The sequence below is a fragment of the Scyliorhinus canicula genome, chromosome 7, assembly GCF_902713615.1.
Source record: "Scyliorhinus canicula chromosome 7, sScyCan1.1, whole genome shotgun sequence".
Lineage (NCBI taxonomy): Eukaryota > Metazoa > Chordata > Chondrichthyes > Carcharhiniformes > Scyliorhinidae > Scyliorhinus > Scyliorhinus canicula.
In genome coordinates, this window is record NC_052152.1 from 166,830,910 (window position 1) to 166,846,025 (window position 15,116).

General features: G+C 44.4%; 1 protein-coding gene across 3 annotated transcripts in view; it reads right to left on the reverse strand.

Annotated features, from left to right (window-relative positions):
- The window catches only part of hnf4a (hepatocyte nuclear factor 4, alpha), an 83,016-nt gene that overhangs the window by 35,312 nt on the left and 32,588 nt on the right, over positions 1-15,116 (reverse strand). For all 3 annotated transcript variants that reach the window (XM_038803212.1, XM_038803213.1, XM_038803214.1), the window contains one exon: positions 7,847-7,941. In XM_038803212.1, the coding sequence (XP_038659140.1) occupies positions 7,847-7,941 (95 nt within the window). The remainder of the gene's footprint in view (positions 1-7,846; positions 7,942-15,116) is intronic.

Genomic DNA, 15,116 nt, shown 5'->3' on the forward strand with positions numbered 1-15,116 from the left:
TTTGTTGGAAAATCTGCAACACTGATGTTTTCACTCAGCAGTTTGAACACCATCATATGGCAGTAGGGGACAGAAATACTTGGTTTCATCAACAAGTATTGCTGTGCCACAGATTAAAATTAAAGCGACAAATTACATGTTGAAATTAAAGTAGACGCTGAACATTTAAACAGTGATTTCGGTTGGGGCTCAGATGATAATGATGAATTATTCAATAATCCCGCTTGTGTAGTTTGGACCCTTGGCTTATGTTACAACTAGATGATTAGATCCAGGAATATGTTATTCACTATAAAATACCTCGATTATTTACCAATAGTGCTAGTTAATGACAAAATGATTAATCGCAAAAGCCAGAATTGTCATACATCTGTATAATGTGTATAAAGTGTAATCAGTTGTATGCAATGAATAGCTTTTATGAGAAAAAAAACAGGAGTTCACTCAACTGTCATAAAAGAAGTTCTCAAGGTTACGCATTGGTTTAGCAGTGGAGACACTATGTTCAGTCACAGAATGCTGCTTTCTGAATGTTTGCTCAGCACTAACTGGTCATGGACCTCAAGCAAATTCTATTTAGCATTAACAGATTTAGGAAAAGATTCCAGCAGTCACTGGGGAATGCCTTACTTTCGTTTCGCCGGTTTCTGCTGGATTATGACATGTCGGCACGCACTTTAACGCCAAGGGGCAGAAATTAATTTGCCCTGGAAGGATGACACAGAGAGGATGCAGAGAAAGAGACCACAAGGCCGGAGAATTGGCCTGAGGCCCATTTGATTTTGGGTCCCGCGCCTCATTTTTACAAGTTCTGTGAGCCGCTAATGACTATAGAAAGTTTCAGCTGAAATTGGCGTAAAGTGCTGGGGGGAGGGGGAGGGGGAGCAAGAGTTGTGTTTTCCTCTGAATTATGGTCTTTTACCTCTTCCATGCTTAACATCCCAGGCCCAAAACACTCATTCCTGGTTAAGCAGCGTTTCACTTGCATCTCTTCCAATTTGGTCTATTGCATTCGCTGCTCCCAATGTGGCCTCCTCTACATCGGAGAGACCAAACGCAGACTGGGTGATCGCTTTGCTGAGCATCTTCAGTCTGTGCGCATTCAGGACTCTGACCTTCCCGTTGCTTGCCATTTTAATAAAAGACCCTGCTCCCATACCCACATGTCTGTCCTTGGCCTGCTGCAATGTTCCAGTGAAGCTCAACGCAAACTGGAGGAACAACATCTCATCTTCCGGTCAGGCACGCGACAGCCTTCCGGCCTGAACATCGAATTCAACAACTTCAGATGATTAGCTGTACCCCACCTTGACCCATTTATTTTCATCCCATTTCATTTTAACTGTCTTTTATCATTTCTTTCATTCTTGTCTTTCTTAATATATATCCCTTAATATATAATATATATCTTAATATATAATATAATATATCCCGTACCAGCCTCCCCGAACAGGCGCCGGAATGTGGCGCCTGGGGGCTTTTCACAGTAACTTCATTTGAAGCCTATTTGTGACAATATGCTATTTTCATTTCATTTCATTTCATATATTAAACCCCCCCCCCCCCCCATCTTATCAACCTTTCCTTACCCTTCCCCCTTCCCCTCCCCCCACATCTACATCTATCACAGTTCACCCTCTGATGTTAGTTTCTCTGCTGTTTGGCCTTTCACATCTTTTGTTCTCTCTGGGGACTGCCATTAACACTCTTTCCCCTTGGTTTCTGTGGCCAATAGCACCCGGTTTCCCTGGGTTTCTGTGGCTGACTCATCTTTCATTCTCATTCCACAGTGTAAATATTTCCCACTTTCTCTGTCTGTTAGCTTTGAGAAAGAGTCATTGGACTTGAAACGTTTGCTCTTTTCTCTCCCTACGGATGCTGCCAGACCTGCTGAGAATTTCCAACATTTTCTCTTTTGTTTCAGATTCCAGCATCTGCAGTAATTTGCTTTTATGTTTGATCCCAATGTCTCCAGTCTTTCTATATAACTGAAGTACCGCATCCCTGAAACAAGCCTTGTGAATCTTTTCTGCACTCTCTCTCATGCCTTCATATCCTTTCTAACCTGTGGTGCCTAGAACTGGATGCAATACTTCAGTTGAGGCAGAACCAGCCTTTTTTAATAGGTTGAACATAACTTTATTGCTTTTGTACACTATGGGTGCAATTCAGGAACCCCGGTGAGCCTGGCCCAGATTTGGGCGCAACAGGTGAATTGTGTGAGTGCCCCAAAGGGGCTCTGGGCCATGCCAACTGTGAATCACCTGATTCGCCTGGCACAATCTGGATCTCACCCTCTGCATATTTAGATGAGCTTAATGGCTCGGAATCCGGATTCAACCGGCCCCAAGGACTCAGCGGCTACGCCTGTCAGGATGCCCAGGTGACATGTTGGCACTGCCAGGTGTCAGGCGTGGGGCAGCCTTGCCAATTACAGAGGGCTCAGGGTGGGGTTCCCAGGGACCTTGCCAAGGTTGGGGGAGGGGGGGTCGATAAAGCGGGGGGGGGGGGGTCTGGGTGGGGTGGGGAGGGGGAGATCGGGGCCTCCGAACAAAATGGTACCCCGATCTGAGAGCAGCCATCCTTCTCGCAAGATCAACTCACCAACAGGAAATCACGCTGAGTGCAGCTTCAGTGGAGAGGATCTCCCCAAGGCCAAGTAATAGGTAAAGTGCCATTGAATACCAGGGTGTTTCTTGGTACTGCGTTGCCAAGAAATAGCTGCTAACCGCGCCTGACAGCAGACTTAGCATTAAGTTCACTGAATCACGCTTTATGTCTCTATTAATAAATCCCTCGGATGCTGTTTGCTTTATTAACCTCTCTCTCAACCTGTCCTGCCACCTTCAATGAATAATGCCCATATACACCCAGGTCCCTCTGCTCTGCAGGTCCTTTTGAATTGTACTCTTGATTTATATTGTCTCCCTGCGTTCCTCCTACCAAAATAAATCAGCTCACACTTCTCTGCATTAAATTTGATCTGCCACGTATCCTCCCATTCCCCCAACCTGTCTGTGCCCTTTTGCAGTTCTACATTAGCCTCTGCATGGTTTATACTTTGGAGTTTCATATCATCAGTAAATTCTGAAGGGAAGGTTATAGTCTAGCAGGGATCTATGATGGAGTGAAAGGATACAACTGCTAATGATATGTAAATATTCTCTCCACAGGCAAAAGGTGATGGAGAAAGTGTTTGAGGTGGACCTGGAAAGAGAGAAGAAAGCAATTGGGAAGAGCCTTGTCAGTGACAGAGAATTCAGGGTCATCAAGACATGAAACGATAGTGAGGATAAAGCAATGACCAAATGTGGCAGTGATTGATGTGTAAGTGGGTCAGGCAACTACAGGTGATGAGGAGGGCAGGAGGTTTATGGTAGAGGTGAGCAAAGGTGCCTTGTGAAATTACTGAATCACTTCAGTCCCGAGTGAGGCAGACAGGAAGGAAAGATTTTCAACAAAGAAAACAGTTTGGAATTTATAGGCACGTAAAATCTTAAAGGAAAGGTGAAAGGAATGCTTGGGATTCAAGTTTTTAAATGAGAGGAAAGAGTTGCAAGAATGAGGGGACAGATTAAATTGAGATATCACTATCACTATAGAGTTTAGGATGTGGTGCACATGTAGTGGTGAGTGAAGAAGTTACCATTTATCAGGCTGAGGACATTGATGCACTCCTCCAGAATTAAACTTCTGTTTGGAGAGGGACTTGTTCAAAAGGATAGGATGATTTGGAGGCTGATGCAGAGTGGGAGAAGAGCCTTGGACAATAATGGGAAACAAATCCAAATAGGGGAGTAATTGGGAATATCAGGGAACAAAGTGAACAAGGAGCAGTGTGTCGCAGTTGAATTGTAAAGTGAGCCTGAGGCAATGAGAGGAGGAATACAAGGTGGAGAAAAATAATGCAGACAAGACAGGCAAAAAATCATGTGAGTAGGTAATGGAGGAGTTTGGATGTGGGATGAAAGTCATTATGCACCTTGAATACCAAGAAACCAAAAGTTGTTATAACATTGACAAGGACAGGAGTCTGGCAGGAAGGAGATTAAAGTTGTTGTGATGGATGCAGCGATAACATTTGGGTCAGATGGAAGTTGTCTGAGTCTGCTGGGAAGATCAAAGAGTATGTCCTGCATAGAGGTCAGCAATCATTCAACGACCAGCCAAGGACAAGAGCCAAGGTCAAAAAAGTTCAGGCGGAAGTACGCACAATCCACGAGGTAATTTGTGCTCAGGGTCTGTCAGATGGTTGGAAATCTGAGATCAGCTTGACAGGCTGATGCATTTTAAGTATGTCTGTTGATATATCTACATGTGTGCATAGATACATTCAGCATGAAATATGCTCCTTTGGTAATCTGGGGCACGATTAAACGGCCTTGTCATGCCTGACTCGGTGATGCAACGCGGCCATTGAATCTCGATAGAGGCCTCTCGCCAGATTTACAACCTCGGAATGCCTTGCAAGATCTAACGAGATCTCATGAGACGCCGCGATCTGGATCTCGCCCTCACTGGGCAAGATCCAGATTTGCATATTTAAGTGAGCCATTAGGCTCATTTAAATATGTCGGCACTTGATTCATCCGAAGCCCAGGAATCGAACGTCTGCGCCATGGCACTCCAGGCACCTTAGCACTGACACCTTGGCAGTGCCAGTCTGGCAGATTGGCAGTGCCAGCTGAGCACCCAGCAATGCCAACCAGGCACTGCCAGGTGTCTGGGTGGCACTTCCTCCAGGCTTGTGGAGCCACTGACAGGGTACTTGGCTGGCACTGCCAAGGTGCCCAGGTGCCAGGTTGCCTGTGGCAGGGATAAGTCCCAGGGGTGCCCTGCCTCATGAGGTGGGGTGAGAGGGGGAGTGTCAAGGACCCCCTAAGAGGTAAGTTGGGGTAGTGGGAGGGGTCTAGAGGCCGTGGAGTGCTGTCCGGAGTGGATGGGGGGGCGGCGGAGGTTGAGGGTTCGGGGTGGAATTTAGAAATGTGCCCGCTCAGAGTGCAGGAAGTGAGGTAAGTTTGATCTCGGTGGGGGGATCCCAACGGAGGCCAAAAAATAAGAGTCCCGTTTGATAGCAGGGTCGTTCTCAGTGCTGCAGGCGCCAAGAAGTTCCCGCTATACCCGCCCAAAACAGTTGGGTGTTAAATCACGCCAAAAAAAGTGACAATAATAAAATATTTTTATTTATGGGAAGGATACAACTGCTAATGATATGTAAATATTCTTGATCAATATACTTTCACAATTACACTGTTATGGCTTGAATTTAAGTTTGGTTGAGATGAAACAATGATTGGCAGAAGAATTAAAGGAGGTGTGTGTTTAAACGTTAGCACCAGACACTATTTTAAAGAGAAGCACCTGTGTACACAAACGATCTGAAAGGTGCATGGTGACCTAAATAGGCACAGCAGAGAAGGGAATGACTCTGGTAACAACTTAAAACAGTCACATATCACACCAATTATTAAACCAATAACCATCATCTAACAAACTCTTACTTAATTGGAGATTTTTATTAAATGAACAGAATTGGAGATCGTGATCCAGCTCTTTGAAATACTGAGAGGCAAATATAAACAGATGATTTGAATTTAGGTTTTGAGCTGTATAATGCATATTTTAAATTACCTGCCGTAAGTGAATTTGACGTTTCTCTCCCACAGAAATGTGAATCAAGTTCCAAGTATAATCTGATAATCCTACAAAAAAGGAGCTAAAGTGGCTAGTCATAGAATCATAGAATCCCTATAGTGCAGAAGGAGGCCATTCAGCCCATTGAGTCTGTACCGACCCCTTGAGGACCATGCTACCTAGGCTCAATCTCCCGTTCTATTCCCGGAACCCCGCCGTAAGAGGCAATTTAACATGGCCAATCCACCTAACCTGCACATCTTTGGATATTTTCACCCGGGTTGGATTTGCGGAGCTGGGAATTGTCTTGACTCTTCTGGTCCTGTCGACGGCGCACCCCTGTTGTGGGTTTCATGGCAGCAAAGCGTGCATTCAATGGGAAATCACGTTGAGAACGGTGGGACCAGAAGATCACATCATCGGCCAATGGTGGGCCATCCCTCACGACTGCGCAACACACGTCGGGATGCTCGGTAAATCCCTATGTGTTTCCTTTGAACTGAACATTTCAAGCTCTAACCCTCCATGCTCTGACAGTGGGTCTTGCTTGTTTCCAACCAGACAGCTGATCACCGAAATCAAGAACCACTTGAAAATTGAAGTCTGTGGGCTTCAACAGTAAATTAGGATTTTTTGTTTTGTTTTTCTTCAAGTATTTGCCCTACGCTGTCCAGTCCATATTGAAAAATGAGATTGAGCTTCAATTCTATCCATTTCTAATTGCACCTCTACTGGCTAATGAAGTCAGGCTTTTGCCGGTATGTGGTTAGAAAGTGTTTACGTAGAAGCATAAAATAATACAGCACTGCAGGAAGCAATCAAGAGCATGGGCGGGATTCTCCGTGAACCGGCGGGGCGGGCCACTCCGGCGCCGAGGAGTGGCGTGAACAACTCCAGTGTCGGGCTTCCCCGAAGGTGCGGAATCCTCCGCACCTTCAGGGGCTAGGCTGGTGCCAAAGTGTTTGGCGCCGTGCCAGTTGGTGCAGAAGGGCCTTCGCCGGCCGGAGCGAGCTGGCGCATGCACGGGAGCGCCAGCATGTGCTGGCGTCATCCGAGCGCATACGCAGGGCAGTTCTCTGCACCGGCCATCGTGAAAGTTGACAGTGGCGGTATGCGGAGGGAAAGAGTGCCCCCACAGCACAGGCCCACCCGTGGATCGGTGGGCCCCGGTCGTGGGCCAGGCCACCGTGGGGGCATCCCCCCGGGGCCAGATCTCTCCGCGCCTCCCCCTCCGAGGACTCTGCAGGCTTCCCATGGAGCCAGGTCCCACCGGTAAGGACCTGTTGTAATTTGCACCGGCGGGACCCGCTGAAAACGGAAGGCCACTCGGCCCACCACCCTAACCCTAACCCTAACCCTAAACCTAACCACCCTAACCGCTGCCAACGGCCCCCGACCGGAGCAATTCCATTCCTGACCCTGCCAAAACCCCGGTACCGGAGAATTCGGTCCGGCGGGGGGGCGGAGAATCCCGCCCCATATGCCTGCACCAGTTCTTTGGCAGAACTACCCATTAGTTACACAATGTTGTTCTTTCCCCATCAACCTGTTTTGCCTTCAAGAATTTATTTAATTCCCTTTCTTGAACATCTCGCTGTTGTCTTTGCTAGACCGCAGTGGACATATGGCTACTACCCAAATTAAGTACATTCCTGCATGGTTTTATTGGAGGCAACACAGCAAATCAGACTGAAATTTGCTGACACCATGCTAAGGTTTGGACGCCAATTATATTGCTGCTGATGCAAGTTGAAGACAGCTGACCGGCACTTTCTCAAGGGAAATTGGGGATGGGCAATAAATACTGGCCGAGCCAGTGATACCCAGATCACAGGAATGAATAAATGAAACAAAAATATGGATCTTGTAGTGCAAACTCAAGCAGCAGCAGGATACGTATATCAATGTTTCGTTAGCTCTTGTTGCCAAATAGGTAGTACAGTATAATTTAATCTTCTCTGATCCAAGGAAAACAACCTTAGCCTCTCCATTGTTCTTCTTCTGCATGCTATGTGACTGGAACCTAAACTCATGTCAGTGTTGCAGATTCTGGACTTTATTTGGAAGCAGCCTCTCCATATTATCAAGTTTTGAGTACTGTCTGAACACAACGGCTTTGAAATCCTTTTTCCAGCACTTATGCAAATTGCTCTGCGATGTAATTTTCTTATTATCGAGTATCTTGTTCCACAAAAACACTTAAGTTTCTTACCTTCCTTTTTCATTCCTGCTCGAAAGCATTTTTTTAATCTGCAGTATCTACATTGGTTTCGTTTGTCCTTGTCTACAATGCATTGTCTGTTAAATCTGGAAGACAACACAAATAATAATGACATTGTTAGCATCTACAGATCAAATGAAACACATTCATTCTTGCCATACACGGTGAAACATGTCCAAAGGATGCTTTAAGTTTTGTGTAAGTCACCATTGCAGCAGGCTGTAAATGTGAAACTCTAACACTGGAACAAGCCACTACTGACATTTCTCAAGTGCAAATAAACTCTCCCCAACTGGGGAGAAATGAAGGATGGGTGGGAGATGCTGTGGTGTGTGGGAGGAATGGGAGGGTACATGCGGGGAGTGGCAGCAATGGCTACTTATTGCTTTCATTTATTTTCTCACTACTGTCTTTGAAATATTTGTGGGAAACACAGTGAATTCTCAGTTCTTTGTTGAGACTACAAGATTTGGAGCCAGAATTTTCCGTTGCTGGGGCGGGTGCGTGCCTGACCTGAAAGCACATGAAGTCACGTAAGAAGACTCAGGCGCACGTTCCAATGTCATCACGCATTCGTGTGATGTTTCGATCGGCAAGCTTTCTTCCAAATCTCACGTTGGCAATTTAGTCCATTAAAAGGCCAACTGAAAGTTGACTTCTGAAGTTGGCAGTTGGGCCAGTTGGTCAAGCGGCCTTTATGTATTAGCTGCAGCCTCGCTCCAGGGCGAGATGAAATTTCAGGGCTGAAATAAAATTAAAAGCGGTGCTTGGGGCCTGAGATTTATGTACTAATGTGCTGCCTAGACACTGATTGCAGTGTTTTTCCATCAGGATTTATTGTGTATGGGCCTGCAGCTCCCTGAGACAGCTCTGCAGTGGCTGTCTCCTTGAGGGAGCCCATTAGAAATGGCAGCCCACACCCTCCCTTTTCTCAGTGCTCGCCCTGCTTGGCTGCATGTTAATTGGCCAGTCAGTGTTTCCTGCCCACCTTCGGGCCCAGCCAGTGTGCATGTCCGATGGACGCAAAATTCAGACCTTGGTTGCTGTTGAGAGATCCAGGCTGTTCATTTAAAAGGATTGGTTGCTCATTACAAATGAAAGGTTTCAACCTTTCCAATATAAACTGCATTAAAACTGGAGTCCAACTAAAATCAGTCAGCTAAAACATTTCCTGTTTTCTATTTTTATCATTCCTATTATTTGGAGAATAAATTTCTTGGTTGAGAACATTTCGATCCATACACACATTTCTTAATGATGAAGGTGTGAGTTATTTTCTTGAGGGAAATTTGATTTAAAATATGATTATTCTTTGACAGGAAAGACAACTTATTGGCTGTAATCAAAGTTCATGCTTGAGTTTCATTAAGAGCAAACCGTACTTCAAATCAAATATTTTAGTCCCAAATTATAGTCCATTTTCTCACCCTCCATTCCCTTATCAGAAGCTACAGTGAACAGCGATCCTGCTTAATAAAATATAGCCACAGAGGCAACCATGCACAGCTACTTTCTATTTCCTTGCTTTATTTCAAAACATTCAGCATCGGTGAAGTCCATTTGGAACCCAGCAAGACCTGCCTTTTTCGCTGTTTGTTAATTATGTCATTTTTAATTGAGCAGAATTGTTGTTTACACAGTGGTTAGTCTATGATTGTGGCATGGCAGTGGGAGAAACATAAATCCAAACTAACTCAGCATACAGTTCTATAAAATCACTGACATTTATAACCCTTCATGTTTGATTTTAAGAGAGTTATCCAGTCTGATCCCACTTCCAACTCTTGGTGTGCCACCTTGTCGGCTGCGGAAATTTGAGTGCATATGTGAAATGTGACGAGGGTTTCTGCCTCTATCCCCTTTCAGGCAGTGAGTTCCAGCGCCCTCTGGATGAAAGCATTTCTCCTCAACTCCCCTCTAATCCTGCTACCCAGTTACTTTGGGTGGCATTTTACGGCCCCTCTCACCAGTGAGATTTTCCAACCCCAGTGAAATTAGTGGCCGTTTGCACGGCTCGTTGCATTTTCTACCCCCTCCCAGCCTCCCTCGCTGCAATCGGGCAGTAGAATTCCACCCCATAAACTCATGCCTTGGTTATTGACATCTTCCCGAAGGGAAATAAGCCCTTCCTATCCACTCGATCTAACTCCCTCATAGTTTGATACACCTCAATTAAATCTCCTTAAATTTAATCTTCTCTGATCCAAGGAAAACAACCTTAGCCTGTCCAAACCTTTTTCCTAGCTAAAACTTTCTAATATCCTCGGAAATCTACTATGCACCCTCACTGGTACAATTACACTTGTCCCAGAGGAGAATAGTATAACAGGAAAATAAAATATGGATTAATAAAATGCCATTCAGCCCCTCATATTTATTCATTTATTTTTAATTTACCCATCATGAGTTCTATACAGAATCCACTCTGTGAGGCAAAGAATTTGTCTGTCAGTGAATGGTCTGATACTATTAAAGTTTAAACATGATTCTTAACAAACTGGATGAAATACTGCTGCAAAAGGAAAAAGTGTGATTGAATCAACCACCAAACTGCAAGTAATTGATGTTGAGACTACTCCAGGAAAGCAGTTTGACCTAGCCCACTCTTATCCCTCTTATATACGGCAAGGTCTGAGCATTTTGTTGTATTGCCCCTCTGCCAGCCTCTATAGGAGGGAGGTGCAAATAAAGTTAGTTCAATAATGGCTGTCTGCTGTTGGGCACATGTTTGTCTTAGTGCAATACACGTCAATCCCTCAACTTGAAACTAATTTACAAACAATCTAAATTCACTTTAATTGCAGTCAGGATGAAAAACCCCAGTTGTACAACAGCGACATATAATATTCTGCAATTTTCATTATTTATAATCAACATTTCTGCATTAAGAAAGTGACCCCGAACTACTTTGGTTGTTGTAGCATTAACTGTTAGCAAATGCATGATGGTCAGCCACCAATGATTGATAAACTATGATTAAATATGGAAAGTGACCACACATGAACTGTGGAGCTATGCACCGCCGATACTAATAAAGCCTTGGAAGCCCAGCCTGTTACTCAATTACAGAGTGAACTCCTACAGTGGTCTGCTCAGATTGAACCTGGCAAAGATTGAACCTTCCTATGTAAACAAGAATTGCAGCGCATGCCTCCAAAATGATCTTGTATTCTTCACAGCAAACAAGTTCTGGGACAGGTGAATCAGTCTAGATGTTCTGTATGTTAATGGACTTGTTTAACATTGATAAACGTTACTGCAGGAAAAGAGATGAAACCACATCATAATTGCCTTCGTATGCAAATTAAATATTGAACCAACTTAATGTCTTATATGTTTTAGAACTTGCAATATTCTTTTTTGTATAGTTTTGTAGCAGAAATTCTGAACAAAATTTCACGTTTGTGTTTGTATGTCAGATTTGCTGGGTACATGGAACCCTACCCTTGATTCCCCACCCTGAGATATAATTGATATGGAATAATAATTAGTGCTAATCATTGACTGATTGGCAATGAAAGAAGGAAAATTGTAGACATAATTCTTTTGAAACTGAAACAAATCTTTGTAAAAGTCCCTGGTTGCTATGGTAGAGTCTATTTAGTTGCTGAAATTAACCACTGTTATATCATAGACATATCATAAAGGTCTTATCAATGGAAACTCTTAGCAATGTCTCCATCTTTGGATGGCACCAAGTGCCAATAGTAATCTTGACTTGGACCATATCCATCCTCATACACTGGAGTCTTCTTAAGATCATTTCTCAGTTGTCAAAGAAGTTTAATGACCAGGTTTAATCGACGTCTTGCATAGTTAATGTTAACCAAGAGCATTTACATTTAAGTGAATGTAAATTTCTTCAGGTGGACATTTTTATAGGTTTGCAACCTTTTCACCTTTGCTCTCTGTTTTCAGTTAGTAGCATAACATATATACAATGTCTTTAGTGCTGCTCTTTTCTGGATGAAAGAAGTCATGTTTTATGGAATAAAATTGGTTTCTTTGATTTTTAAAGATTTTCAAAGTAGCACACCATGATAACATGGCATGCTACATGGCAGCCGAATGAGAAAATAGAATTACATTTCTACAGAGTGAAATGAAAGTCTCCATAGCCCCGAGGACCAGACGCTGCTCTCCGCTTTTGACAGAGAGCTGGCTGGTGCTGATTTAACCTGAGCGTCACCACACTTCAGGCGAGGGGCAAGGTTGAGAAGCAGGGCCTTTATGGATAACCTCAGCTGGAAAGGAATTGAACCCATGCTGTTAACGTAGCTCTGCATCACAAAACAGTCGTCCAGCCAACTAAGCTAACCAAACCCCTTTTCCACAGCACGGTAGCATATTGGTTAGCATTGTGGCTTCACAGCGCCAGGTCCCAGGTTTGATTCCCCACTGGGTCACTGTCTGTGCGGAGTCTGCACGTTCTCCCCATGTTATCCCCATGTCTGCGTGGGCTTCCTCCGGGTGCTCCGGTTTCCTCCCACAGTCCAAAGACGTGCAGGTTAGGTGGACTGGCCATGCTAAATTACCCTTAGTGTCCAAAAAAAAGGTTAGGAGGGATTATTGGGTTAAGTGGTTAAGGTTGAAGTGAGGGCTTAAGTGGGTCGGTGCATATTCAATGGGCCGAATGGCCTCCTTCTGCACTGTATGTTCTATGTTCTATGTCACAGAGCATATGGACGTTGTTGGGTCTGAAGCAAGATTTGTTTTTCTGAGAGTTATTCCTTAATGACTTTTGTCTTCTCATTCTGATCAGCAATGATGTTGAATAGGAGTAGAAATAGGCCAAATGGGTCTTCAAGCCAAGCCTACTCTGCCATTCAACAAGATCATGGCTGAACTTTGACACTCTGGTGGCTCGAGACAATACACTGGAGACTTACAGGAATGAAAAAAATGAGGTATTAATAACATGAAAAGGCAACTATTTACAGCACAAAGCAACAATACCTAGGTCTTAACTCTCTAGCTCCAGGGTCCACACTACTTGGGCCCCTGCTCCCAGGGCCCCGCACTTTTTCTCCATTGATCGGGGTTCGCGCACTCCTGCGTGATAGGCCCCAATGCAGTCATGTGGACCTTGAGGACTCACCACTTAAAGTGGCCGCGCTACCACAGACAGCAATTCCACTTACCCGCCCGATCCTTATATCCCTTGATTCCTTTAGTGTCCCAAAGTATCTTGATCTCTGTCTTTTTGAGGTAGTGAATTCCAAGGACTCACTACCTTCTGAGTAAAATAATTTCTCCTCACTTCAGTTGGAAAGGTTGATTCCCTTGTCCTGATTCTAAATTCTTCAGCCAGAGAAACAGCCTGTGAGCATCTATACATTTCAATGAGATTACTCTCCTTCTAAACACCGGAGAATATATGCCCCATTTTACTCAATTTCTTCCCATGCGACAACCTTCTCATCGCAGGAATCAATCTATTGAACCTTAGTTGCACTCCTGAGAAGGCAAGTATGTACTTTATTATATTCATAGACCAAGGTTGCAGGGTCTCGCCTGTTGGCTGGAGAGTCCGGTAGAGACATGTGGTGCCTCCTTTCAGAAAGACACGTTGAACCAAAGCCAATCGGACAACAGTGAGGCCACTGGCAGACCTTCCCCTGAAATCAAGAACCTGGGGGAGAAAGCCCTGCCTAGCAAAAGCTTCCAGGCAATCAGAGGCCTGGAGCTGTTGCACTTAGAAGTACTGCTGAGGAAGTCATCGCTGATGCCAGGACAGGCACTGGGATCCCAATATCGCAGAGGGCACAAGCTCTAGGTAAGTAATTTGGAGGAGGGGTTCTGTAGAGTGGGAGTAATGGAGAGAGCAGGCGAGGATGGTTGCGAGCAGGGGCAGAGGGTGGCTGACAACCCTTCCCAATGTCCAGTCCCGTGAGCAGGCACCGAGTGCCTTTGTTCGAGGGATACCCCCCTCCGAAGTGACGAGTGGCCCACGCATGTTCAACTTTCAGGCAGGTCGCATGGTGACAGGCCCACTTGCAGCTGAGGTAATCCTATTCAGTGTCCATTTAAAGTCCTCAATTGGCGTTGGGGTGTGACAGTTGGCTATAGGTCAGCCCAGCCGGATCTTAATCTGGCAGAGACAGAAAGGCAGCGCTGTCCAGGTATGTCATTACCCTGCCTAATTACAATGCCCATCCCACCTCCAAACCAGCCACAAGCAGGACCAGAATATTCTACCCCCCAAAAAATTGCAGAGTGCTCCATAATTATGGCAAAACTTCCTTTTTGTATAAAGGTCCCCCAAATTTCTCAGATTAATAACATTTGCTAAATTCTCATTCTTTGAACAATAATCGTTTTTTCATTCTTCCTACTAAAGTGTATAATTTTGCAGTTTACCACATTACCACCTTCTTGCTCATTCAGTGAACCAGCCTCTAACTCTTTCGAGCATCTTTGTATTCTCCTTGCAGTTTACTTTCCAAATGCACAAATTCAAAACTAAACTGAACATGTTGCAATTTATATCATACATTCTTCTGAAGGTATTCTCCTACATGATCAATTTTCTTGAATTTATCTGACATTAATATACAGTGTAGATCTCTTCTAGGAGACCCCCTAAGACTTGAAATGCAAATGACTAGGTCTTTTAATTGCATGCTGAACCTACACCTCGGAATCCTCATTTTCTGGAGTGTATTGACATACTCTTTTCTCATTTTGTTTTATTCACGGGATGTGGGCTTTGCTGGTAAGGTCAACATTTGTTGCCCTTTCCTAATTGTCTTTGGCCCAATGATGGTGAGCCCTCTTTGTGAACCAGTGTCATTTGCGTGATTGAATGTACTTCCACAGTGCAGTTTGGAAGAGTGTTCCAGGATTTTGACTCAGCAATGATGAAGAAGCAGCGATTTTATAGCCAGATCTGAATGGTGTGTGACTTGGGGAGAACTTAAATGTGTTAGTGTTTGTGTGTACCTGCTGTCCTTGACCCTCTAGTTTTGGGTCTGGTTTTGGGACGTGTTGCTGCAAAAACCTTGCTGAGTTGCTGCAGTGTAGTTTGCAGATATCCACTTTGCCATGAAACTTCCCTCTCTAAGTTTGGAAATAGAGATGTTCCGAAATTACAAAAATCACACAATACACTCATGTAGATGCACAAGACTTTCAGAATCATTATTTTCAAAACTGTGGTCCCAATATTTACTGAAAAGCATGAAAAGAGTAGGAAAGGATAATTAGGGATGGGCATAAATGCTGGCCTTGTCAGCCATATCCCGTGAATGAGTATTTTTTA